At 37.2% G+C, this 25,233-nt stretch overlaps 1 protein-coding gene across 1 annotated transcript; it reads left to right on the top strand.

Annotated features, from left to right (window-relative positions):
• Positions 1-24,896, top strand: LOC114475287 (P2X purinoceptor 1-like). Its single transcript, XM_028465977.1, has 12 exons — positions 1-168; positions 6,603-6,674; positions 6,902-6,971; positions 11,106-11,193; positions 11,332-11,412; positions 13,432-13,457; positions 13,659-13,803; positions 16,159-16,249; positions 16,325-16,390; positions 16,476-16,571; positions 21,897-21,941; positions 24,546-24,896. The coding sequence occupies exons 1-12, from the start codon at positions 1-3 to the stop codon at positions 24,549-24,551; spliced, it is 954 nt and encodes a 317-aa protein (XP_028321778.1). The 3' UTR covers positions 24,552-24,896.
• The last annotated feature ends 337 nt before the right edge of the window (positions 24,897-25,233 follow it).

Here is a 25,233-nt window from a genome sequence, read left to right as displayed (position 1 = left end):
ATGCTTTTTGGTGTGTGTCTCAGGTGGGTGTTCATCTACGAGAAAGGTTACCAGTCCACGGACACAGCTGTCAGCTCCGTGTTCACCAAAATGAAAGGTGTGGGCTACACCAACGTGAGCGGCACAGAGCGAGTGTGGGACGTGGCTGACTACGTCTTTCCTCCACAGGTCAGTGCCTCCAAACATTTAACACGTGCTTATCACATGACTTATTTTAATTGGTCCAGTCCGATGTGAGGATTAATGCTGAGTCTGGGGTCTAAGTCACATGTCATGAAGTCAGCGACCACAGTGTGAGGTTAAAAGTGTCAGAGTGAATAAACATTAGCATGAATCAGAGGAGTAGCCATCGGTGATCAGCTCCCGGAGGGAACATTAATCCTACATCCTTGTTGGCCTCGTTAAATGGCAGCTCAAACCACAGGCGCAGTTTGAAGAAATAGAATTAAAAAGAAGAAGAAATAGAATTAAATATACTGTACATGTATAGACTGTCTCGAGATTCACGCCAACCCCAATGTGTGTAACATTTACAATAATGCAAAAATAATTAGTAACATAATTGATAATGTTGACTCCAAAACATTGCATTGTTAAAAAACCCCACAGGTCGAAATGCATGTTCTCACTCAGTGAAGCTCTTAAAGGGTTCATGTTACGCTAAATCTACTTTTCTGTGCTTTAAACATCATAAAGTGTTATTAGGGCTTCATACACATGCTTAAAGTGTTTTTTTTCATTGATTCCCTCAATCATTAGTTATTAGAGGGTGATTTGCTCCTTTCTTACTGCAGGGCGAGCCCAAACACCTCGCTACAATTTAGACCTGTTCCCACTTTGATGATGAATTTGACGCAGCACTGAGCTTTAGAAGCCGCGCCTCCAGGAAGCTCTGTGCTGTGATTGACATGTAAACAGACACGCCCACAAAGGTGACCATTTCAGCGTCCTTCGCACAGTGCTATGTATGTATTTTCTACAGTCTATGTATGTACCGGCGAACACCCCGCCCCCACGCTCTGTCTCGTGTTTATAAAGCAGCATGAGCTCCGCTAAAAAATGGGTGGGAGGAGGGCGGGCCGTCCTCTGGTCCTATGTCACCGTGCGGGGAGGAGGAAGTCAGTGTCCCGTCTATAGACACACCCACTCATGAATATGCATAAGTAGGCCGCAAATCAGCGAGTTTGTGTAGAGTTGCTCAGAAAGTGACTTTTCAGAGGCTAAAACTCTGGAAAACAGGCGAGTTTGGGAAAATAAACCTCAATTACTATGTTTTTGGGTTCTTAGAACAAATGAAGATGGGTGGAAAATAGAATGACATGGGACTTTTAAGGGATTAAATACTTAAATACTCAAATACAGCAACATATCAGAACTATCATATACCGTTTAAAAGCGTAGAATCTCACGTTTGTAACCATAATAACCATTCTAAGACACAACCATCACAGCAAACACACTTGTCAAACTTGGAAGAAAAAAGGCGACATAAACAAGCCAGCACTCCTCACCTTTAAAGCGAGGCCGTGTTTTATTGAATCCCAGTATTTAGTCCAAAACACAGTAAACTGCTGTTGAAAAATTAAATGTAACATCCTATCTACAAGAAGAAAGTAGCTTCGTCCTGATTTATTCTTCCTTTTTTTTTAGCTCTGTGAGGCTGGCCGTGTCATAAAAAATCCTCATTTTTAGATTAACGTTCTAATTTCATGATAAAATCAGGCTGGCGGCTGCTTTCCACTTCATTTTGGCTGCAGTACCATAAATGAACCTTTGACATTGTGAAGAAGAAGAAGAAGAAGAAGAAGAAGAAGAAGAAGAAGAAGAAGAAGAAGAAGAACCAGAACCATGACTCAAGCTCCAAAAAATAACATGTATTTTTAAAAGAACAACAAATGAATTCATATGCAGTGTCTATATTTTGTTCAATGTTTTATGGCACTTGAAATATTTATATATCTAGTGGAGTTTTACTTTACCACGAGGTTTGTGTGTTAACTGATCCCAAAGCCTTTGCATTGCGTGCAGGAGTTGAGCAAAACTATATCCAAGTCCTGTTATCAGTGGGAAAAGACATAAAGAAGAAACAATGAGGGCTGTAATGTTTGTTTGGAGAGTGGGCGTCGGCCTTTTTCATTCAACACTGACTAACCTGTACCTACTGTAATAAAGCACCACTTTCTTCTGTTTTATGTGATCACAGAGAGAAAATCATTTACTCACGAATCCACCTCTTTGTGTGATTATTCCATTCAGGCCATCTAAATAATGCACTTATTGTCAGACTTCAAATCAGCCTTTGTTTGGCGTCCGACAACAAATTTAACGTGAGCACAAATGAAGCAGGACAATGTGTTGAATTATAACATGAAAGAAAACAAATGTAACTATACTTTAACACTGTAGATAAATATCAAAGGCTTTTTTGTCATCCATTGTGCCAAAAACAAAACCACAGCCAGGAGCTAGATAGCCTAGCTTAGGTTTGAGACTTTAAGCTAAGTGTTAAGTGCCAAGCTAAGACTTGAATTAAAAAAGAAAACAAAAGGTACTTTCTAGCAGTGACTGAGTTTAGACAAGATTTAAACAATTTACAAGTGAAAGGAATTGAAACGTAATTAGTTATAAACGGGGAAAAGAAAATGTAGCTACAAGGCTACATGTTAGCTTACCATGTCTATTGTTAAAGGCCGTGTAAAGCAAATTCTGACATTTTCTTGTAAACACATTAAATAGGTCATAAATGTATTTCCTTAAAACATGTACAAAGCCATTCAACCATTTATAATGTAATTGTGGAGCTAGGCTTCAAAAACTGTTTCCAGTTTCTGTGTTCAGGATATAATGGGCGGGTGAGGAATCATAGCCTCGTTACGTAACGGAGCATCATTAGCATAAACCCGACCCTGCTGTTGAAGCACACCAAACTTCCGCGGCCTCCAGCGGGTGCAATTCAGCATCTAGCTGAAAACAAACCACATATTCAGACTCGGGGGAATAAAATGCATCCGCTGGTATCACATTTTCTATGAAATGAGCACTTTTATACACCGCACTTTTGGAAGGCAAGGCAAATTTATTTGTATAGCGCATTTCATACACAAGGCAACTCAATGTGCTTTACATGATAAAACATTCAACTGTTTAAAATCAATACGAACATTTAAAATCATCATTAAAATCAATTCAAATCATCAACAAACACATTACATCAACAACATGACCAAAAATCTCTCTCTCAATCATATGCAGTAGAGAAAAAAAGTGCCTTTAACTTTGATTTAAAAATGTTCACATGTGATGCTGACTTCAGCTCTGCTGCAGTTTGTTCCACTTCTTTGCAGCATAACAACTAAAAGCAGCATCACCATGTTTACTGTGAGCTCTGGGCTCCACTATCTGACCTGTGTCCATAGATCTGAGAGACTGCTGGTTCATACTGACTAACATGTCACTGATGTATTCTGGACCAAACCCATTCACACATTTATACACCAGCAGCAGAACTTTAAAGTCTATTCTGAGGCTGACTGGGAGCCAGTGTAAAGACTTTAAAAATGGAGTAATGTGCACTGAATGAAGCACTATTGACACTGGAGCCATTTTCACACTGCTCTCTCCCATAGACACAGTAAGGAGGCGGCGCTCTTCCCGCACGTGGGCGTGGTTCTAGTGCCTCTAACTGACACTTGTTGCCTGGTTAACAAACATGCAGAGGATCATTTAACTTAAAACACACAAGCATAATTAAATATAAATTAAAGCTTTTAAAGTAACACTTTGAATTTTTTTTCCTCTGAAAAAGAAAAAAAAAAACATGCAAAGACAATAGTAATGCAGCATTACTTTAAACTTAAGGTATTTCTATATAAAAAACTAAAAACAAATTGTACAGTACTATCAGAAAATAAAGGCATTTTGAAGGGTGCAAACAGAGCAACTTGACATTACTGTAAACTTACGGTATTGCTATATTAAAAAACTACATCTGACTCCTGTCAGAAAATAAAGGCATTAAGTGTATAAGGCGAGTAAGTAAGGACAGTTGAAGGACCCCCACCCAAAAGGACTTCTATCCCAATGATTTGTGTCTACAACAGTCCTTGTTTACTCACTAACACCAGCCACCAGAGCATCAGCCTCGCACTGATTAAAGTTGCAGTCTGCAACTCTCAGATCCCTCTCTCCCCCTCCCTGCTTCGTTGTCGACAATGAAAAGGCAGAGTTGGAACTGTCGCTCTCTGTGGTCACAGATTTTTTTCGGGTCACAACTGTTTTTATCCACTTTCAGTGAAAAAAAGAGTTTTACATCGACATTTCACTAATCCAACCCAGTAGGAAACAATGGGATGTTTACAGGCAGTGGGGCCGTGTGACATCATCAATCATGTGATTTCAAGATAGAGGAACAGAGGCTCTAAAACTGTAAAGTAGTCCCATTTTTAAAAGTAAATAAAGCAAATATGGTGCAAAGCAATGTTTTGTTAGGCTTAGATATTCGTACAAACAGTGGAGGATCCTTTTAAAGTTTTGTATCAAAATAAGCAGAATAGAAAGTTTCTTTAGCTTTTTGTATTGTTTTTTTTTACTTTTCCACATTATCACTACTATTTATCTATTTATTTAAGTAAAATCCTAGAACAAGATATGGATGAAATCTATTATAACAAATATATTTGTCAGTCAATAGATTCGTCTACATTGATTTCATGAGGAAAGATGTTTCAATTAGACAAGTTAGCTTCACAATATATTAGTATTTTATTACTTTGTAATTAAATTAATTAGTTTGACTCACGTTTTTAACATGTAAATATGTCAGATTGTCAAAGATTCTAAATCAAAGGTAAATAAATAACAATAGAGTCTCTGTTTATGGACACGCGCCATCGTTGAGATTTTTAGTCCAATACATATGAAATGTTAAACACTGAACTATGCTAAATGTTTAGAGCATTTTAAACCTGTGGTTGGTGATTTTGGAGAAAGCTGGAGGTGAGGTGGATTTATAAATAAATACACACCATATTTTTGGTTCACTTAAGGCTGCAGAGATCAGAACATTCTGATTCTGCCTCATTTTATCCTGGATTCATCTCTTTTAGCTGGGTTCAATAACCAAAGATTCCCTGTCAGAAAGAAGCTGTTTTTTATGACACACTAATTTAAGCCTTGGTACGTGCGTGTTCACATAAAAGGGGTGGAGATTGCAGCGTCTGACCAATCAATGGAGAACCTGGCACAGCGACTGTTTTAACAATGGAGGAACAGCTTTATGATCTTAAACAAATATCATGAATATAAATCCATGATGACAGTGAAGACAGTGTTAGTACAGCGTGCACCAGGAGGCGGAGCTTTTATACTCACTCAGGTCTGATCTACTTCATAACTTGTTCCTGACCATATTAGGTGTTCAGCTTAAGTTTAAAATGATGAATAATTAAAATCCATAATTCAGACCAAAAACAACACCGTTGTTACAGAAAAGGCAGGAATGAAAGAACACAAACAGGAAGATGCTGACACTGTTAATGTGTAAAAGCGTGAGATTATTATGATATTAATCCATTGGATGATAAACAGACAGTGTCGATCAGTTAAACTTTATTGCAGCACACACGTTTTTCTATTTAAGTAGACCTATTTATCACACACACACATTGTTTAACTGTAGTTTGTTCCTGCTGATGCTGTCAGCCTCAGCGTATGAATGAATGACTTCACTTGTCCGCGCATACGGTCACACAGGCTTCATCAGCTGACTGTAGATCAGTACATGAGATATAAATCTATAACTTTCCTAAAGGATGTCATCGGTAAATGAAAGGATTGCATTTACAGGTTGTTTTCCGATTGGTCAGGAGGCTGGGCTTTAGTACTCGCTAACATTCAAGCCAGAGCAAAACCTGCTCCCGACCAGGCTAGTCATTCAGCCTAGTTACCATGGTGATTTAGCTCCTTAACATGTTATCAAGCTTCATCGAACAGCACACACTGATAAGAGGTAATCTTGCTTCGTAGTACAGCCCCAAAACGCCACTCACTCTGTTGCTGTTCTTCTTCTTCTTGTTGTGTACACCAATAAAAATAGCTTCTTCTCTGTTATTCGTGAACAGATTGGGCTGAAATTTGGTAGATATAATCTATAGATGTGTATGCATCGACACTCGGAGCCCAATTTTTGATTTGAGGCCACAAAAGAAGAAAAAAAAAACAAAAGTACATTTTATATTTATTTGCAAGTCAAATATTACGAAGGTTGGTGGTACCTAATAATTGGCACATACCAATATGTAAATGGTGTCGGCCCCATTTTACAAATGGCTACTCCTTCGTTAATGCTCGTTGAATTGGGCTGTAATTTAACATGAATTTGACTGAAATCTCGGGAACGTGGTACGTGCTATTCGGCACGGAGACGTTCCACGGGTCCGGCCGTAGCTCATTTGAACTTGTTGCTATGGATCTTACAATGGTTTTCCTCAATGTTTGAGCAATCAGATCAACTTTAGAAAAAAATTAACTTTAACTGAATTGTTTTTTTGATTCATTAGAACCAGAAAGAAATTGTCACAATCTTTTTTTCTCTAAAACTTCAGGGAGATGCATCGTTTGTAGTGATGACGAACTACATCGTAACTGAAAGCCAGCAGATGGGAAAGTGTCCAGAGGTATGTGCAGAGGCTCTCTCTCCTTTTCCTCTCCCTGCTTCTGACTTCCATAAATAGTCAAAGAAAACGGAAACAGGCGCTCATTCCACGGCTGTTTCACTAATTGAGCAATTACGCAATTTCCCTAATGGCCTCATGATGGCATAGAATACTGTTAATGTAGTCAAATGAAAACGTTACAATGAACAGTTCCTTCAGACTGACTTTGATTTCTTGTTTTGTAACAGCTACCAGGAACGCACAACTGCACGTCGGATGGCGACTGTGAAGGAGGGAGTCACAAACGTACGGGACATGGTAAATCCTGACAGTGTGAGACGTCTGCTGTCCTCACTGAGAAACCGTCTGCCTCAGAAAGTCAGTGATTGCACCCAAAGGTGCTCTGATATACTTCCAGCAAGTTCTTTTTGTCTTCTTTTTGAATAATATGTTAAGGTTTCATTTAATCTCCTGACATATTTCGATTGTCAACTGCCAGTCTTCTTCAGAGGAGTCTGCAGATCACGTTGATGTGTCCTTGACTTCCACGTATAATTCCAGCAGGTTCTTTTTGTCTTCTTTTTGAACATGTTAAGGTTTCATTTATTCAGACTACTGTTTTTCAGAAAATGTACTTTGATCTTCTGACATGCTTCGACTGTCAACTGCCAGTCTTCTTCAGAGGCGTCTGCTGATCGCTTTGACGTTTTCTAGACTTCCACAAAATAATTCCAGCAGGTTCTTTCTGTCTTCTTTTTGAATATTATTTTTATTCAAAAAAGTATTATGATAAAAGTACTATTACTCAAAAAGAACTTACTGGAATTATTGCGCGGAAATCAAGGAAACATCAAAGAAACTGGAGTCACCTCTAAAACATGACAAGAGATCAATGTAAATGTCATGAAAAACAGTTGTCTGAATAAATGAGCGACCCCAGAGACTTTTTTTTCTAGAATTAGATTTTGATCATACTTATTAAAGTGTGTTACATATACAGAGTAGCCAGGATTAGTGCACCAAGTGATAAAATGCGTCATCTCAGATATGTGTATACTGCATTTTATTTTAACTTTATTTATATTTGAGAAAGTTTAAATATAGAATATGGTTATCTGATATTGAATGTGTGTGATGTGTTAATTTAAATAATAATAATTCAAAAAATTCAAAAATATAATTTGAAGCAGTTTTTACTTCAGTTTTTTTTTTACCAATTGGTAGACATTTCAGGCGACCCCACATGGGCTCCCGACCCCAAGGTTGAAAAATACTGCTTTAACATATTATTCAAAAAGAAGACAAAAAGAACTTGCTAGAATTATTACACGGAAGTCAAGGAAACATCAAAGCAATCAGCAGACACCTCTGAAGAAGACTGGCAGTTGACAGCCGAAACACGTCAGGAGATCAAAGGACCGTAAATTCTTTGAAAAACAGTTGTCTGAATGAATGAAACCTTAACATATTGCTGTGATAAAAGTTTAGCTACTGTAGGCTTAGTAACCGTGTGTTTGTAAACTGGGCTGTGGCTCTACAGCTGGAATCAAACCAGGTTTGGCTCGTCATTGCAAAGGTAAACATTTAGATGTAAGTCATAGATCAACCTTGGCCACCAGCGAGGGTAAAAAGCTCTTCAAAATCAACATCCCCGTCTCAGCCGCCAAACATTTGGTCGTTGTGTTTTGTTCAAGTTTGGTCAGAGATCAGTAAGCAAAGCAAGGAAAATCCCGCCTTAAGCCTGAAGATGCACGCATGTGTACATAGAGCTGACATATAAAGTAAGCTATAACCACAAAGGAACATTAAAACAAATAACTCTCCAGACAGCAGCTTTTTTATGTCTACACACATATTATATTTGGTGGGTTCAAAGAACTGTAGCATAGATTTATTGTCTTCCATCTGGCCCAGGGTTAAACTCTGAGCCTTTTAAGTCATGATGTTTGACCCACATCAACTCCAATAAACCCAGTGTTAGCTAACGTTTCAGATCTGTCCGCTTCTGACCGCCGCAGGCAGGGTGGACTGGAACAAGATTACACCCTGGTATTTAGCGTGCAGACCAGCTCACTATATTTCACCCATGTAGAAGCTGTTATTAAGTCAGTGATACTCAACATGTGGTTCTCTGTACCTTAATTTTTAATATTATTCCCCCAGAAAACCTTAAAAGGTGAAAACTTTTTACCTATTTCCGTTTTTTTTTTTTTTGCCCCTTTTCTAAAAAGTTCTGACACTTCTTTTCAGACTTTAGCTAATGTACCTTTTGCCAATAAATATACTGTTTGTATACTGTACTGTTTTTTTGTCCATTTTTGCGAGTTTTTTTGGAAACTTTTAATTGTTTTTGGCCACTTTTCATCCAGATAAGCTAACTTTTCCCAAATAAATATATATTTTTTCTTTTTGAAATTTTTTGTCCTTTTTTTTTAATTTTTTGAGCCACTTTTCAGCCAAATAAGCTAACTTTTGCCCAATAAATACCACTTGTTAACTTTTCCCTACATTTTTTCCTCTTTTGTTTCACATTTTTTGCCTTTTTTCACTATTGTTTGCCACATTTTGCCCATTTAAGCAACCCTTTGCCATTACATACCATCTGGTTCCTCTTTATTTGCCCACTCGACTGCTCGTTTTTGGCCCATTTTAGTCACTTTTCACTCTTTACCTGCCACATTTTGCTATTTTTGGACCACCTGTTACCAACGGTGTAAAGAGTACTAATATCTCTTACTCTAGCAGAAGTAATGTTACTTGATTGAAATTATACTCAAGTACAAGTAAGTCTTACATAAAAACAACTCAAGGACAGGTAAAAATGTAGCTCAATTAAATAGTAGTCAAAGTAAAAGTTACTCGTTACTTTCACTCCTCAATGTTTATTTTTGGTAATAAATCTTGCCACGGTTCTCTTGCATACAGTAAACATTATTCTTTCAAAATAGGAACTTAATTTATGTTCCACAAATTAATTTGTATAAAATAAAAGGTTTGTGAAAATGTACAATTTTTTTATAAATAAAACAACAAGTAATTAAATGTAAAATTTAAAAAAAATGATCAAGCTCTAAGTATAACTAAATTTCTGGACTCTAAAACTGAGAAAATAACCTCCATTCAATGCTGTTTTTGGTTGGCTATGATGTGATGCATTAGATTGTTGTCTTGTCATTACATTTTTTGTAGATTCACAATGTCCGTTGATCATTTTAAAACAAAAAATAATAGTTTACTCAGTAACGGTTGGGTGTAGAAATGTAACAAAAAACCTTTAAAAAGCTCTAAATTCATGAATCTAAAAATATGGCCTTAATTGTCATTAAAATGTCTTAAATCAACATTTCAAAAGTAGTAAATTTTAACACATAGTACTGTAAGTATGATTTTATGATTGTAATTAGTCTCACAATTTAAAATAAATGGTAACATTCGTTATTATTATAAACAACATAGGAAAATGTACATTTAACAAAAATTACCAGTCAAACACAGATTTTTCTAAAGGTTTCTTAATGGTTTTTATTTTTTGTATTTTTGTTGTTTTAAAGTTTCCTGGCTATTTACAGTATGTAGTCATCTTGTGTTTTTGGAGTGATTTTCATTATTTTAGTCTTTTTTTTTGTATTTTACTGTCATTTTGTGTATTTTTGTGTGTTTACTTTGGGGGCCACAGTTGCACGTCTGCACTCGACACAGGAAAAATGACATTAACCCTATATGTAATTGGTGTGGTGTTTTTTCCCCCCAATTACTGTATGTTTACTGTGAAGTTGGTCATAAATGTAATTTCAAATGGCAATAAAAAGTCTTAAAAAGTCTTTCATTTAATTTGACTAAAGCTGTAGGAACCCTGAATTACTGATTTAGAAATATACTCAAAAAAGTACATGTACCCATCAAAGCAACTCAGCAGTACAGTAACTTGAGTACTTGTAATCTGTTACTTTCACCTCTGCCTGTTACTATGTCTGCCTAAACTCGCTCGTCAAAAAAAAAAAAAAACTTAACGTACTGGACAGGACCGGCCCACTTTGGGTCGATGCCCACCAGGACGATGCCCAGTATACCAGATGCCCAGTCCCTTTGAGGCAGCCTTTATGCCTTTATAACAGACACGTGGACCTGGTGCTGGAGAACTGTCTGTGAACTCTTCCAGCACACGATGAACCAGGCTGATAGCGTACACAGTTAATCACATGCAGCAAAATGCTACGTTCAGGATGACGAGGCGAAAACGGAAAAACTCACTGCAGCTTATGCTTCACTTTCATATCTCTCCTGTTCCATTTGATGCTAATTCCAGATAAGAAGTGGTGTGGAGGCGGAACACATTTGGCTTTAAGGCTTTTGTCTTGCGTTTAGCGTTAAAAATGCACTCTTGTAAATTTATTCACTCCATTTTTGAAGTTTTGTCCCTAAAGAGAAAAACACTGAATGTTTCTGTTCAAGGTCAAATGACGGGAGTGTGTGTGAACGCCACTAAAACCTGTGAGGTGCTGGCTTGGTGTCCCGTGGAGGATGATCACACAATACCAGAGTACGTGCACTCCTCATGGTTCTCTAACTGCAAACTGATACTGGCATTTCATTCATCTCTGACATTTTCACATACAGTTCATGTAATGATTCAGACAACATACAGAGACATGTGACCTGCTTCTCTCTCCCCCTCCAGTCCTCCCCTCCTCATGTCTGCAGAGAACTACACGCTGTTCATCAAGAACTCCATAACCTTTCCTTTATTCGGAGTCACAAGGTAAAGATTTTAGTTCACATTCAAAAAAACAAAGGTTACACAATGAGTAATTAATGTACGTTACCTCAGCCTTTTCAGTATTTCCTACTCCGATAAGTTTAAAGGGATCCTCCACCGTTTCTACAAATCTGGCCTAAAATATTTAGTGTACATATTAGAAGTCCTATGCTTAACAAAACACATTATTATGCACCATATTCACGTAAATGCCATTTAAAATTGGGACTCCCTTACAGTTTAAGAGCCTGTGTTCCGCCATCTTGAAATCACGAGATTGATGATGTCACATGGTCCCACTGCCATCCTATTGTTGTCTATTGGAGTGAAACATTCAGCCTGCCTTTAGATTTGATTTTGGCTGCTCTAAAAAAATCAGAAAAGTTTAAAGATGTCGATGTAACTCTCTATTGTTTACCAAAAGAGGATAAAACAATGTGACTGCAAGGGGCAACAGTTTCAACTCTGTGGTTTTATAGTAGACAATGAAGCAGAGAAGACAAGCTCTCCTAAGGGGACTTTACTCTCCCTTAAACAGTGCACCGCTGACGCTCTGGTGGCTGAAGTTAGCAAGTAATCACAGACTGTTGAGTCATTCTATCCTCAGGGTTCGTGTGTCTTCAGTGTTCATCTGTTTATAGGAGAGTAAAGGTCCCTTTGGAGAGCTCTTCTTCTCTGCGTCATTGTCCACTAAGGAAACCACAATGTTGGAAATGTCGCCCCCTGCACACAGATTTTTTTTCCTGTTTTTATTCTTAAAAATATTTACATCAGCATCTTAAGTTTTTCTATTTTTTTTTAGAGCAAACAAAAGCTGCACAAGTTACCAATTTTAACTGAAAAAGCTGCTAAATGATCTAAAAAGGCAGTAGGGCCATGTGATGTCATCAATCACATGATTTCAAGATGACGGAACACAGGCTGTAAAACTGTAAAGTAGTCCCATTTTTAAAAGTTAATTAAATGAATATGGTGCATAATAATGTGTTTTGTTAGGCATCGGACTTCTAATAAATACATTTCAAAGATTTTTGGCCAAACTTGTAAAAACAGTGGAGGATCTCTTTAAAGAGGTTGTCATCATGGGAGTTCATCAGATTGAGGATAAAATGTTGAACGTGAGACAACCTTATTGTTCATTTTGACAGTTTTAGTCAAAGTCTTTTGACTAAAAGGCAAAACAGTCAAAATTCGGTCATCAGGACGATTTCATCTAAACTAGTCTTAGGCAACTAAACAGCATTAAGATTTTAGTTGACTGTAACAGATATAGTCGCCTAAAATACGCTGCATTAGAGTTTATGCCTTTAATAAAAAAAGGAAAAAAAAGATTAAATTCCCATTTGATAACCTGTTATTCGATGATGCTAGTTTTTATCCAGATTTTCTGCTTTCTTAATCAAACAAGCCAACGTGTTCATAGATGAGGTGTATGGTTATTACGAGGGGAGAGTCAAACAAGACAATTCAAGTCATTTACAACATTCTAGATTTTTATGTTTCTATTTATTTGTTATATTCAGTTGAAAAGTTCTGGTTACTTCTCCAAACCGCAGTTTTTTGTCTTTTTTAATATGATATCATGTCGGCATCACAAGCCAATTATCGGCTATTGCATCGTATCATGAACTCAGTGTATTGTCCCACCACTAGTGTTAACCTTGGTATAAGTCTTGGTATACTTAATTAAATAAATACATAAATAATACATTCTGAGGAGAAGTTTTGATTTTTATTATGGTCACAAAAATAAATCCTGATTTTTCATTTACTACATTATGTGAATAACTGCTTCAGGTTTTAAATCAGCCAATCATGGAACAGATTTTTTTTTTTTTTAAAAGAAGCAGATTTGTTTTCATCACCATATATATATGAACTGAGATAGTTTCACAATGGGATAATCCTCTATTTTGCTCATGGTGTATTAATTAAAGCGACACTGGTGCAAAACAACTGGGTGTCTTAAAATACTAATAATTTGATGAGAAATATCTTTATTCTGTCTCGTTGTGTTTTCAGGAGTAACCTGGTGGAGGGAATAGACGGTGGGTACATCAGCAAATGTCTCCATGACCCAGTGACAGCTCCACTATGTCCTATATTCAAACTGGGAGACATTGTTAGATTATCTGGCTTTAGTTTTGAAACAATAGCTAAAGTGGTAAGTGTGCTGCATTAATCACATGTGGGTAAAAGAGCTGATTAGAATTAGATGTTACATTAACAGAACCTTTGTGTCCTGACAGGGAGGGCCATTGGTATCGTTGTGGACTGGACATGTAATTTAGATGCGAATGTGAAACACTGTAAACCACAATACAACTTTCACGGTTTGTACGGAAACCCTGCAGAGCCGGACAAGGCCAAAGCCTCGGTGGGCTATAACTTCAGGTGTGTTCACTGACCCACTGACCATGTTCCAATGTCCCCCTGGTATTGTGCTCAAATAAACACCACTCTATATGACTCATTTTGTCCAGCTCCCAAAGTAAATGCACAAAATGACTCCAAAAATACTCAAAATGACAATATGAATCCACAAAATGTCTACAAAAATAAATTAATAATATTAAGAAAATGACAACAAAAAACACAGAATGACACACAGAAAAAAAGAAAGTCTCATGAAACAAAAAACATCAAAAACGCAAAATGACCACAAAAATAACATAAAATGAGATCTTTTGTTGTTTCCTGTATTAATGCTCAAATTGTCATTCTAAATTACATGTGTTAAACTCAAGGTCCGTGGGCCAAATCCAGCCCTTTAGAGCATCAAATTTGGCCCGCTTGAGAAAGTAAATTATGATAGAATTAACTAATTACACAAATTCAGTTGTAGATATCTCAGCACCTCCAAATTCAAAAATCCAATTAAAATCCACAATATTTGCAGAGCTTAGTTTTCTAGTTATTCAGTCATTTTCAATCTCAAATTGTTGAAAGAACTCAAAATTTTTCCAATATCAGGCAAATCTTATATTTTTCAAAGAAGTTTAACTTTAGCTTCTACAACAGATGCTGATCCTGTTGAGTTGTTGAATTAAAAAGTAACCACACACATCCATCAAAGTGTCCAGTATGTTTTATAAAAAATAACCTAGTGACCAGTGCCTGTATTCACAAAGCATCCTAAGGCTAAAAGTAGCTCCTAGTGATTTCACTCTTAGAAAAATCTTAGAATTCCTTGAATTTTTAGAGTTTTCTTACAATTTTTCCTTGTTAGGATAAAAGCATCTCAGGCCCTAAGAGATCTCCTAAGGTGAAAAACTGTTGGGAGTAGTGAGGAGGACTTTTAAGAAGCCTAAAAGTGTTTCAAACAGACAAAAACAGAGAGGACAGAGAGATTTAATATGACACTACCGGCTTATATTTATAATAATAATTATTATTATTATTATTCTGTTTCTGGTTGTTTTTGTTTTTTTTCGCACATTCATTGTGATTGTTTAAAACTCTAATTGGCAATGAAATTATTCTGATTTGACTTTTCTCACCAGCGTGATGTAATAACCTTGTTTTGCAGCAATATTTGTTCGCGCCCTTGTTTATGCTGTAGATCTCTGCCCTCTGCTTTGATTGCAGTAGGTAACAGTGTTTCACACACGTATCTGTGCGCACACAGAGAGGGATCGATGCATCAATGACCAGCTCAGCCTCTTCCCTTGTGTTGTAGATCCTCGGACCCAGTTTCCCACTTAATACTTTTTAAAACAGCTCCAGCAATCACAGTAATCACTGACAGCGTGTCTGCTTCCACCATTAATATATGAATTTAAAGCAGTAAATTACCAACGTGGAAAGTTAACAACAATAAGTAATTCAATATATACGTCGGACATGTGAGAACGGGTTCAAACATGTTAAACCGTGTTGTACATTAATTACATTTTGCTGAATTAAATTAATTTAATGATTACACATTTCTTAATGCAGACAGGTATGATCAGTTGATTTTATTCTCCATTCATTACTAGGGCACAGAACACTTTTATTACTTTTCTTCCCTTTCTCTAACAACAATCACAGCTTTTAGCTTTTTTTTTTGGATCAATACGATAATCGCAACAGTGAAATATTCACCCTTACTAGCAACTTTAACGTCTTCCTCGTCTTTAAAAAAAAAAGTTTAAGGAAAATTGAAAGATTAAGTTCATTCCCAAAACAATTGCAAAAAAACACACATACATATGCAAGTTGTTAGGAATATAGATATACATTTATTGACTCTGGTCATATATGTTTATGATGAAAATCTGAATATAAAATAAAAGAAGTTTTAATATATGAAAGTCTGAATATACATATGAATATACATTATATATGGAAGTTTACATATATATATGAAAGTCTGAATATATCTATAGATAAGTTTGAATATACAGTATATGAGAAAAGTTGAATATACGGTATATTATATGAGTCTGACTAAATAATTAATAATAAAATACTATCTATATATATGAGTCTGCTATCCCCTGCTCTGTTTGCTCCAGATTGTAGTTCCTCAGGCCAGTTTTATGATGTTGACTCGCTCCCTTGGAAGTGTTTTGCTAAATGCGCTGCAGTCTACTTCCTGGTTTCACATGCAGACACTGCTAATATTTAGATAATGCTAATAGGCTTTTGGGTGTCGATTAGAGAGCCAGGGTAAACTTCCTTTGCCTTTTAGGAGTAACCTAATTAAAAGCTTTTAGTGGTGATGAGTGTGACAAATATTATGTAACAAATGATCTTTGATTGTAGGTATGCTGAGCATTACATGGAGAACAAAACTCAGAAACGAACGCTGTTCAAAGTGTTTGGAATCAGACTTGATATCATAGTGCAGTCCCTGGTAAGGCCTACACACTTTACCTTATGTTTACACTTGACAAATAAATGTATTTATGTGTCGTTGTTACCGTTACAGGCACGAAAGTTTGATATCATCCCAACGTTAACAGCAATAGGCTCTGGAGTGGGAATCTTTGGGGTGGTGAGTCACAAAAGACAAATATATTTATTATTACACATTATTATAATGAGAAAACACATGAAATTGTGAAATGTTTCTTTTTCAGGCCACTGTAGTGTGTGACTTGGTGCTGCTCTATTTGCTTCCAAAAAGAGAATTTTACAAGAACATGAAATTCAAATACACGGACATCCAAAAACCGGTGAGCTCAAATGTAAAGTGGACTTTTAAAAAAAAGGGAAAAACAGGAGCACAGGAGCTGCTCAGTAGGTCAGAACATCAGTGAATAAAGAACATCAATTTAATAATCAAAAGAAACTTAATATATCATAGATTGATTCCACACAGGGTGATTATGGCTCAGAGCAAATGAAAAGCCAAAATCTTAGAAATCTTAAATTTAGATTTGAATTAAAACTGGGATATAATTTTTTTAATTTTGACCAACTAGTACAGTGCCCGTCGAAAGTATGCATTCATGTGGGAGCTTAAGTAGAGTTACAGTAATTATGACCAAATGAATATGTGTTTGAAGGTTGGATGTACAAAGAGGTGTACATGCTCTGTACTCTGTAGTGTTATAAAGGGGTTTATTAATTACAGCGTGTGCAATTTCCCTGGTTTAATTCTACGAGACATGAACATGATAAATATGTTTGTTGTTTTGTTTTTTTTTTACTCATTTTTATATTTTTTGGTTTGGTGTGTTTTTTGTAATGTATGTTTTTTTGAAGTCATTATGTGTAGTTTTGTATCTTTCTGTTGTGTTTTTGTATAATTATAGTTTTTTGTTGCCATTGTAGTGTGATTCTGGAGTCATTTTGTGTATTTTTGTGCATTTCTGTTGTCATTTTGTGCATTTTTTATATAAATATTTAGTTTTGTGTATTTTGAGTCATTTTCATATTTTCGTTGTATTTTTCTGTAATGTATGTTTTTTGGAGTCATGTGTATTTTTTTTATCTTTCAGTTGTCTTTTGTGCATTTTTGTTTAATTGTTTTTGGTTGCTAGTAAAGTGCCCGTCGAAAATGTATTCATATAGTGGGAGGAGCTTAAGTAAAGTTGTCAATTATGGCCAAATGAGTATGTGCTTGAAAGTTGGATGTACAAAGAGGTGAATTCTATGGGACATGAACATGATAAATGTGCTTGTTTTTTTTTTTTTTTTACTCACTTTAAATTTTTTTGTTTGGTGAATTTTTCTGTAATGTATGTTTTTTGTAGTCATTATGTGTATTTTTGTATTTTTCTGTTGTGTTTTTGTATAATTATAGTTTTTTGTTGCCATTGGAGTGTGATTCTGTTGTCATTTTGTGTATACATATTTAGTGTGTATCTTGAGTCATTTTTATATTTTTGTTGTTTGGTGTATTTTTCTGTAATGTATGTTTTTTGGAGTCATTTTGTGTGCTTTTTTTTATCTTTCAGTTATCTTTGTGCATTTTCTGTTTTTGGTTGCCATTATAGAGTGATTCTGGGGTGAATTTGTGTACATTTTGTATAAATATTGTTTAGTTTTTTGTTTTATTTTACTCATTTAGTATATTTTTATTATGAATAAATAAATACCTTGTGTGTGTGTTCCCGTGAAATGTTTGAGACGCTGAGAACAACCTCTATAGACATTGTAGCACAATCAGACAGGTAACCAACACTGCGCAAAACAAAACGTAAAGCTCCAAACTACATGAGTGAGTATTAAATTTAAGTATTATGTACATTCGGCTGTCTTTTTTTAAAAAACAAAAATATTCTTTTTTACCTTCGAACCGAGTGGTCAGCGCTTAGCTTCATGTACGCCACCCACAGAGAATCTGCAGTTTTCCAGATGGAGTAATGAATGGGTTGGAAACGTGTCTACAAAAGACTCACCCGTGGCTGACGGTTACAATATCTATTCAGAGAGCTCCCATGTCTCAGTCTAAACTATCTTTTTCTCTCTCACTCGTGGTTTACAGTCCGTGTCCGCTTGGCTGTGTGCGCAGCGATTGGCTCTGGCCGCACACGGACTCTTGCTCGGGTGAGGAGCTGTGTGTAGTGAAATAGATATAGATGGGATGCGCTAGCGCCCCCTCACACCCTGAGGTCAAAAGTTGAATAGGTTTCATTTCGGTGGCCGTCCAGAAGTGAAATAACAGATGCACAAACTTGGGGTATTTGGAACCCGTTGACCAAGTGTCAGGTCGAACTCGCACCGCGTCGGGGAGATTATTTGCCCCACACACACACACCACACACACACCACACACACACAACACACACACACACACATCTACACACACACACACACATACACACACACACACACACACACACACATTCACACACATACACACACACACACGCATGCACACAACACACCATCCTTGCTTTTATAGGTAGATAATGAGTCCTGATCCAAAATCATTATACTGATCAGGATTCAATGGAACCCTTCCATTGCGTAACGTCTATTTTCGGTTGAAATGTCATCCAAATCCATTAAGGGCAATATTATGAAAAAAATCACTTTAGAATGGTTTTGCTAGTGATAAACATTCCTTTAGCTTCATTCAGAGGGACAAAGTCGAAAAAGTTATTTTTTCTCCCTCCCTTGTTATTCCATATTTGTAAAAATTCAGCTCCAAACAGGCGAGTTGGATTTTTCTTGCGTTGTGATGTCACAATGCAGAAACTCCTCCTCCTGACAATCCTGGCTCCTCCTACCCTATAAGAATGCAAGCTCCTCCCTCTCAAACTACCTCACAGATAAAACAAACATAACAAAGGCAGGTTGATATTACAGTTAATGTTATCTTTACGTTCAGTATATAGATAATCCAGTATATAGATAAACCAAAGAACGCTCACAACAGTTTCATTTTTAGTAGCTGTTATACCACCCATACCAGTCAAGTATCCCGTTTTGGCCAGGAAACTCCCGTAGTTTACCCCTCTTTCCCGCTATCTTCCCGTATTAGTATTTTCCCGTAAATATCCCGTATTTTAATGTAATAATAATTAAAAGATGCCTTACTAAACTGAACGCCGTCACTAGCCTCGCGAGAACTGCCACCTGAAATGGCCTGAGTGGCAGTTCTCGCGAGATTAGTGCTGACAGCAGCAACAAACCCAGAAACAACTCAGAAAAGAGATGATGATGAATGAAGACGTTCTGGTGAAAAAAACAAAGAACTCGTTTAAATACGTTGTGAAATGTGACAGAGAGTTTATCTTCTGAAAGAGCAGCAGGATGTGACACAGTTACACGTTCTGTTAGATTAATAACTGAGATTTTAAAGTCTACCACAGTGGAAGGAACGACGTAAGTCACCATGAAAAATCAGCCAATCACAAGCTCCACAAATATACACTGTTTTAAAGGATTAAAGTCTGTCATAAATGTGTCTATAATAAGTCATTAGTGAATACCAGAGAACCACATGAGTGAGCATGAGAAAGTAAAATAAAATATGTAATGAAATAAAATGTAAATGTCTAACTTAAAGACAAGCAACGTGAAATTAACAGTAAATATGCAACGTGTTGACTTGTATATAAACTGTAATTATATTAAATAAACACATGTGCTTCATATACACATTTATGTTTTTATTTAGGCTGTTTTATAATTTAGGAATTAGGGATGAGCGATATATCAATATTCAAGATGTATCGAGTTTTCTATTTTGGCGATATAGAAAACTAGAATATTTCCTATATATGTATATATATCACTTTAACAGCTATTTGTAAATAAATGTCCCTGTGTGACATTTTGCATCAGCAAATTTAACCCAGAATTGTCTTTCTGGTCAGACTTTATTTGATAAAATTATCTAGATTTATATCATGTATCACCAGATTGAATATAAGGGATACTGGAGCTTGGTTGGGCGGGTGGGACGGCTCGTAGTGGGCCAATGCTACCACTGCGTATCGACTTTATGGGATGATCTGACGTGTTTGTGACCCAATGGACGAAACAATGTACTATTGTCTTAAATGGATTATGTCTGTGACCAGAAAAGGTGAAAAGGAGAATGAAGCGGCGTAGCAGCTCATGTGTGTTTGAAAAAGCTGACTCAGCTGATAGTTGAGCGTTTAGTTCCCTGCGGTGCAGCGCCAATGGTTACAATCAGTTCCATTTTTAGTAGCCGTTGTTAAATTGGGCTTTTGCCTTTATTGGTCATATATGTTGTTACACATATATGAAATTCGTCCTCTGCATTTGAACCCATCCCTGGGAGCAGTCGGCAGCCATTTTACGGCGCCTGGGGAGCAGTTTGGAGTTAAGGGGCTTGCTCAACATCCCACAGTGATGGCCCAGGTGAGGCTTGAACCACAACCCTCTGATTACAAGCCCAGCGTCCTTAACCACTAGGCCATCATTAGAGAATGAAAATGTTCTCTCACTCTTCCACATCTGGGTCCCTTTTCTCCAAAGACCACTGGGCGACAAGGGGCTGGCGAGCCTAACAGAACTGTCAGGTTGGCCCATAAATAACTCATAAGGATACATCCAAGCGATCAGCAAATGCCTCTGAAGAAGACTGAGAGTTGACAGTCAAAATATGACAGGAGATTAGCGTAAACTTCCTGAAAAACCTTGTGTGAATGAATGAAACCTTATAGGTATTGTGGAGGATGTTATTTTGGCTTCATATTCCAGGTGGATCATCAAGACTATTGGTGCTCCGAATTGTCAATCATTCTGGTGATATGTTTACGTAAGGCCGTCATACGTGCTCGTACCTAGCTAGTTTTCGCTTGCTGCGCATGCGTACTTTTCAGTGGGAAAAGTGCAAATCTTCTTTTGGAAAGTAAGCTTGTAGCGTTTCCGACACCAACTTGTAAACAGAGTCGTGCACGAGAAAAACTGGGCTTGTGCACGCTCTCTCGTACACGTTTAATAGGTGTTTCCTCTTGGGAGCAGGTAGAGTGTTGCACATGTCAATTTTTTCAAAAAGTGGAGAGGGTGTTTCTTTTCTAAACTTTGGAAAAATCTTCCTGTATACCTTTAATTAACATATTAATTTAAAAAAGATGACAAAATAAACTTGCTGTAATTCCTATTAAGTTTTTTTTTTGTTTTTTAATTGTTTGACCTTTGGGTTTTCTCTCGCTGTAATCCATTTAAATAAATGCCTGTGTGTGGAACTAATCACCATGATATATCGAGTTTCCCTTTTTTGAATTGAATCACACTTTACCATGAGCAGGAGATTCCCCTGTAGAGGATAAAAGACACCAAGCGTTCAGAGACAGATAAGTTCTAGAAACAGTTTGACGTCTTTGACTGAATCAGGCAGAACATTTTGTGTTGGTCACAGGACACAGAGTTACTCGGTTTAGGCACCAGCGTCTATAACTCCATTGAAGCAAATGCAGGACAAGTCCAAGGCCCACAGCAGGCCCATGTGAGTGCACAATGAAGTCTGGGCACCACAGCTGAATTCTTCTCAACTCGTTTGTGTCGCATGAGGCGGACGTTTGTGTTTCACACGGTTTCACATCAAAGGTTTAAGAAATGTGTCTGTCCTCCAGGATCCTGATTCAGAGGCGGTCAGCATAGAGACAGAAATATCAAAGGTAAGGAAATCCAACGTTTGTCCGTCCATCAACACAAACTGGTTCTTAGGGAAGGAGATTAGGGCCAGTTTTGATGGAGAAAATGATTTTGGGCAAATCAAGAATAAAGTCCAAACATTTAGAATAAAGTAGAAATTTTGAGATTAAAGGTGAAATTTCGAGAATAAAGTAGAAAAAACAGATTAATGTTGAAATATATTGTAGACATCAAAGATGAAATTTTGACAATAAAGTTGAAATATGTCGAGGTTAAATTAGATAATCACACCAGTGCTGATATTTCACACAACAGCACAACCTCGAGTGTGATATTGCTTTTATACAACAGTTCTACAACCGCATTTTATCAGTTAAAGGAGACATATCATGCCTTTAAGTCCTTCTTTTTTTAGATATAAATCATACAGTTGTGGTCTAAATAAAGTGGAACTGCAATGCTTGGGTCTGAATTCCTCATTATTATAGCTCCACCCCTTTTCTACCCCTTTTTCTGATGTGCTTCTAAGAGCAACTCGTTTTGGTGAGGTCTCTTTAAATGCAAATGAGACACTCCATACCCCGCCCCCTCTCCAGGTTGCAGAGGTGACGCTCGGTTCAACTCCACCCTGTTCGGCCATTTTTGTAGTTTGTTAGATGAGATACGATTATGTAGCGGCGCAGAAACTTTTTATTCACACGTTATTTACAAAATGTCAACGGAAGACTTGTCCATCCAGCCTTACATGTTCGAGCCAGAGTCGGACCCGGCGGAGCGAGGCCATATCATCAAGGATCTAAAACGAGCACACAGCGCTAACATATGAAGACGGTGCAACTGCTGATGCTAACAAAACAATGACAGGGACGTCTTATCATCACACTTTTTAGCGTTATTTACAGCTTACTGAAGTGCTCTGTTCGTCGTCTCCAAAGATAGAAGGAATTGAACCCTCAATCAGACAAAGTCTTTCGGCAAATCCTTCTTTATACTGGCAGAGGTTGATGAAGCAGTCATCCTTGAAGTGCTTCGCGCACACAAAAATGACCTTAACCACAGATGTGGGTACATTTCTGTGAAAAATAAAACTCAACCAGGCACTTTGAAAAGGTTCTGATGCTGGGAGACGTTGTAATGAAGCGTGTGGGTTACTACATCCAACAACTGAACATTTTGACTTATCCTCTCGTAACTTCAGCATCCTTGAGCTTGGACTACAAAATAAAAGCGAGAAATAAAAATGGCAGATTGCTCGAAGTGTTGGGCCTGGAGTCGATGTCCTAATTTGGCAGTTCCGCTGCAAATACTGTGACGTTATTGTTCAAAAAACGTAATAGAGAATAGAAAATTGAAACATATTGAAAAATATGACCAAAACATAATATAAAGATATCTACGGAGCACCTGAAGAGACTAATTTGAACTTTTCTGTACTTCTAAGCACTCTAAATATACAACAAAATGCATTTAAGGGCTAAAAAAGTGGATTTAGCATGATATGTCCCCTTTAACAAGTGACAAGAGATTATGGTTTGTATATTTATTCATTTGGTTGCACCAACAATAATAGTTCCATAAGTGGAGAACACAAACGCTACGTTCACAGTCACACTGCAGGCAAATGTGACCCAAATCCAATCTTGTTGCCCATATGCGACCTGTATCCGATGTGTTAAAGACAGTCTGAGCGACACAATTCCTATTTTTTTAAAATCCGACTGTGTTCACTTTCATATGTGGTCCAAAATTCGATACGTATCCGATTTTTTCAATACGACTGCACAACTCCTACATCATTGCATCCAAACAGTCCGTTGTAAAGATGGAGCAGCATCACAGCAAACGGCTAGAGTGATAAACCTGGCTCTCTTCTTTTTCACTATTCTTTATGTTATTAAGTGCTGAGTTCTGTTGGAAAGACACTTACTCAGCCCTACACTGGACGCCTTCATATTTACACACACCATGGGGTCACCTTAGGACCTCTTCTGCACATGTGTGTCACTTCAGTGTCGCATTCCGTTCACACCCAAACTGATTAAAGACACATTTAAGATGTAATATGAATGATCACACACATAAAAATCAGATTTTTTGAAAAATCTAATTTGTGCATTAAGCACTGCAGTGTGAACGTAGTGACAGTGTACTGCGGTGTGTAGTCCAAGATGTAACAGTAATTAACAGTATTTAGATCAGCTGTACAGTGGAGTGATATGATCCGTAACAAGTCCCAGTGCGTTGTTTCCCTATGTCAGCACTCTTGGAACGTCTGTTGTCCAGTCACATCAATTGGTCAAAACTAACTCTTGCTCGGGATATATCGTATCGTGACATGCAAATTGTGAATTGTATCGTATCGTCAGATTCATGGCAATGCTGCACAACCTTAATGTCGTATATGGTGAATTGGCCCTAGTCCGCTTCCGTAGATTTGACTTTAATAGCAAACCTTCGACTTTTATTATATTTTGAGTTTATTTTGACTTTAATCTCTACATTGTGTTTCAGCTTTATTCTTGAATGTTCAACTTCATTCTTGATTTGCCCAAAATTTGTTTCTCCATCAAAATTGGCCCTAAACCGCCTCCATAGGTTTTTAACATCCATCTATTGTTGTTTTACAGAAGTGACCTCAGAGGAAAACCTGCAGCTTTGGGAGAAGTTAGTCCAGCCTTCACTACACGTCACTTCTACACATGAAGTCCAGAAACGGGACAGACACTTTCCCACGTCCTCAGTAACTGTGACTCCTGCTGTTGTCTGTAGAGTCTGTACGTCTTTGGGTTTGCTTTTCTTTATATACTTTGGGCTGTAACCTCCATCACCATAACCATGGGCATTCAGGTGAAAGAACAGACAAACAGGACATCATTGTCAGGGACAGATCGGTATACACACCTATCACTGACGGAGACCGACTCATCCTGTGTGTGCACTTTGTGATCAACAGTGAATAAAAACAAGATGCAAAATCACTCTACTTCCCTTTATTGTTTTTTGCTTCCTTCAATGTACAAAAACATGCAAAAAATAGCTTATTTATACGTATCGGTACATATTTACATTGTAGCATCAACATTTTTTTTATAAGAAAGTGCCATGCTGCTGTTTTAGTGGATACATTCTGAGGAAAACACGAGACAGAAACACAGAGATGTGCACAGGCAGAAACAGCAGTGATCCCTATGTACACACCTCTGCAGGAGGACGCCGATCGTAAAGTTACACATACTAAAATAAACAAACCACGTTTAAAAAATATGTGAATTTTTAGATGTTACTTTTGACCAGATTTACGGCAATATTTGTGAA

This window comes from Gouania willdenowi, chromosome 14 (genome assembly GCF_900634775.1).
Source record: "Gouania willdenowi chromosome 14, fGouWil2.1, whole genome shotgun sequence".
Lineage (NCBI taxonomy): Eukaryota > Metazoa > Chordata > Actinopteri > Blenniiformes > Gobiesocidae > Gouania > Gouania willdenowi.
This window is presented reverse-complemented; position numbering and strand designations above follow the sequence as displayed.

Excerpts from the sequence above, each read along its gene's own strand:
- LOC114475287 (XM_028465977.1), top strand. The coding sequence starts at position 1 with ATGCTTTTTGGTGTGTGTCTCAGGTGGGTGTTCATCTACGAGAAAGGT. Across the intron at positions 16,250-16,324 it reads ATATCATAGTGCAGTCCCTG|GCACGAAAGTTTGATATCAT; the intron begins GTAAGGCCTACA and ends TTACCGTTACAG. Across the intron at positions 16,391-16,475 it reads GAGTGGGAATCTTTGGGGTG|GCCACTGTAGTGTGTGACTT; the intron begins GTGAGTCACAAA and ends TTTCTTTTTCAG.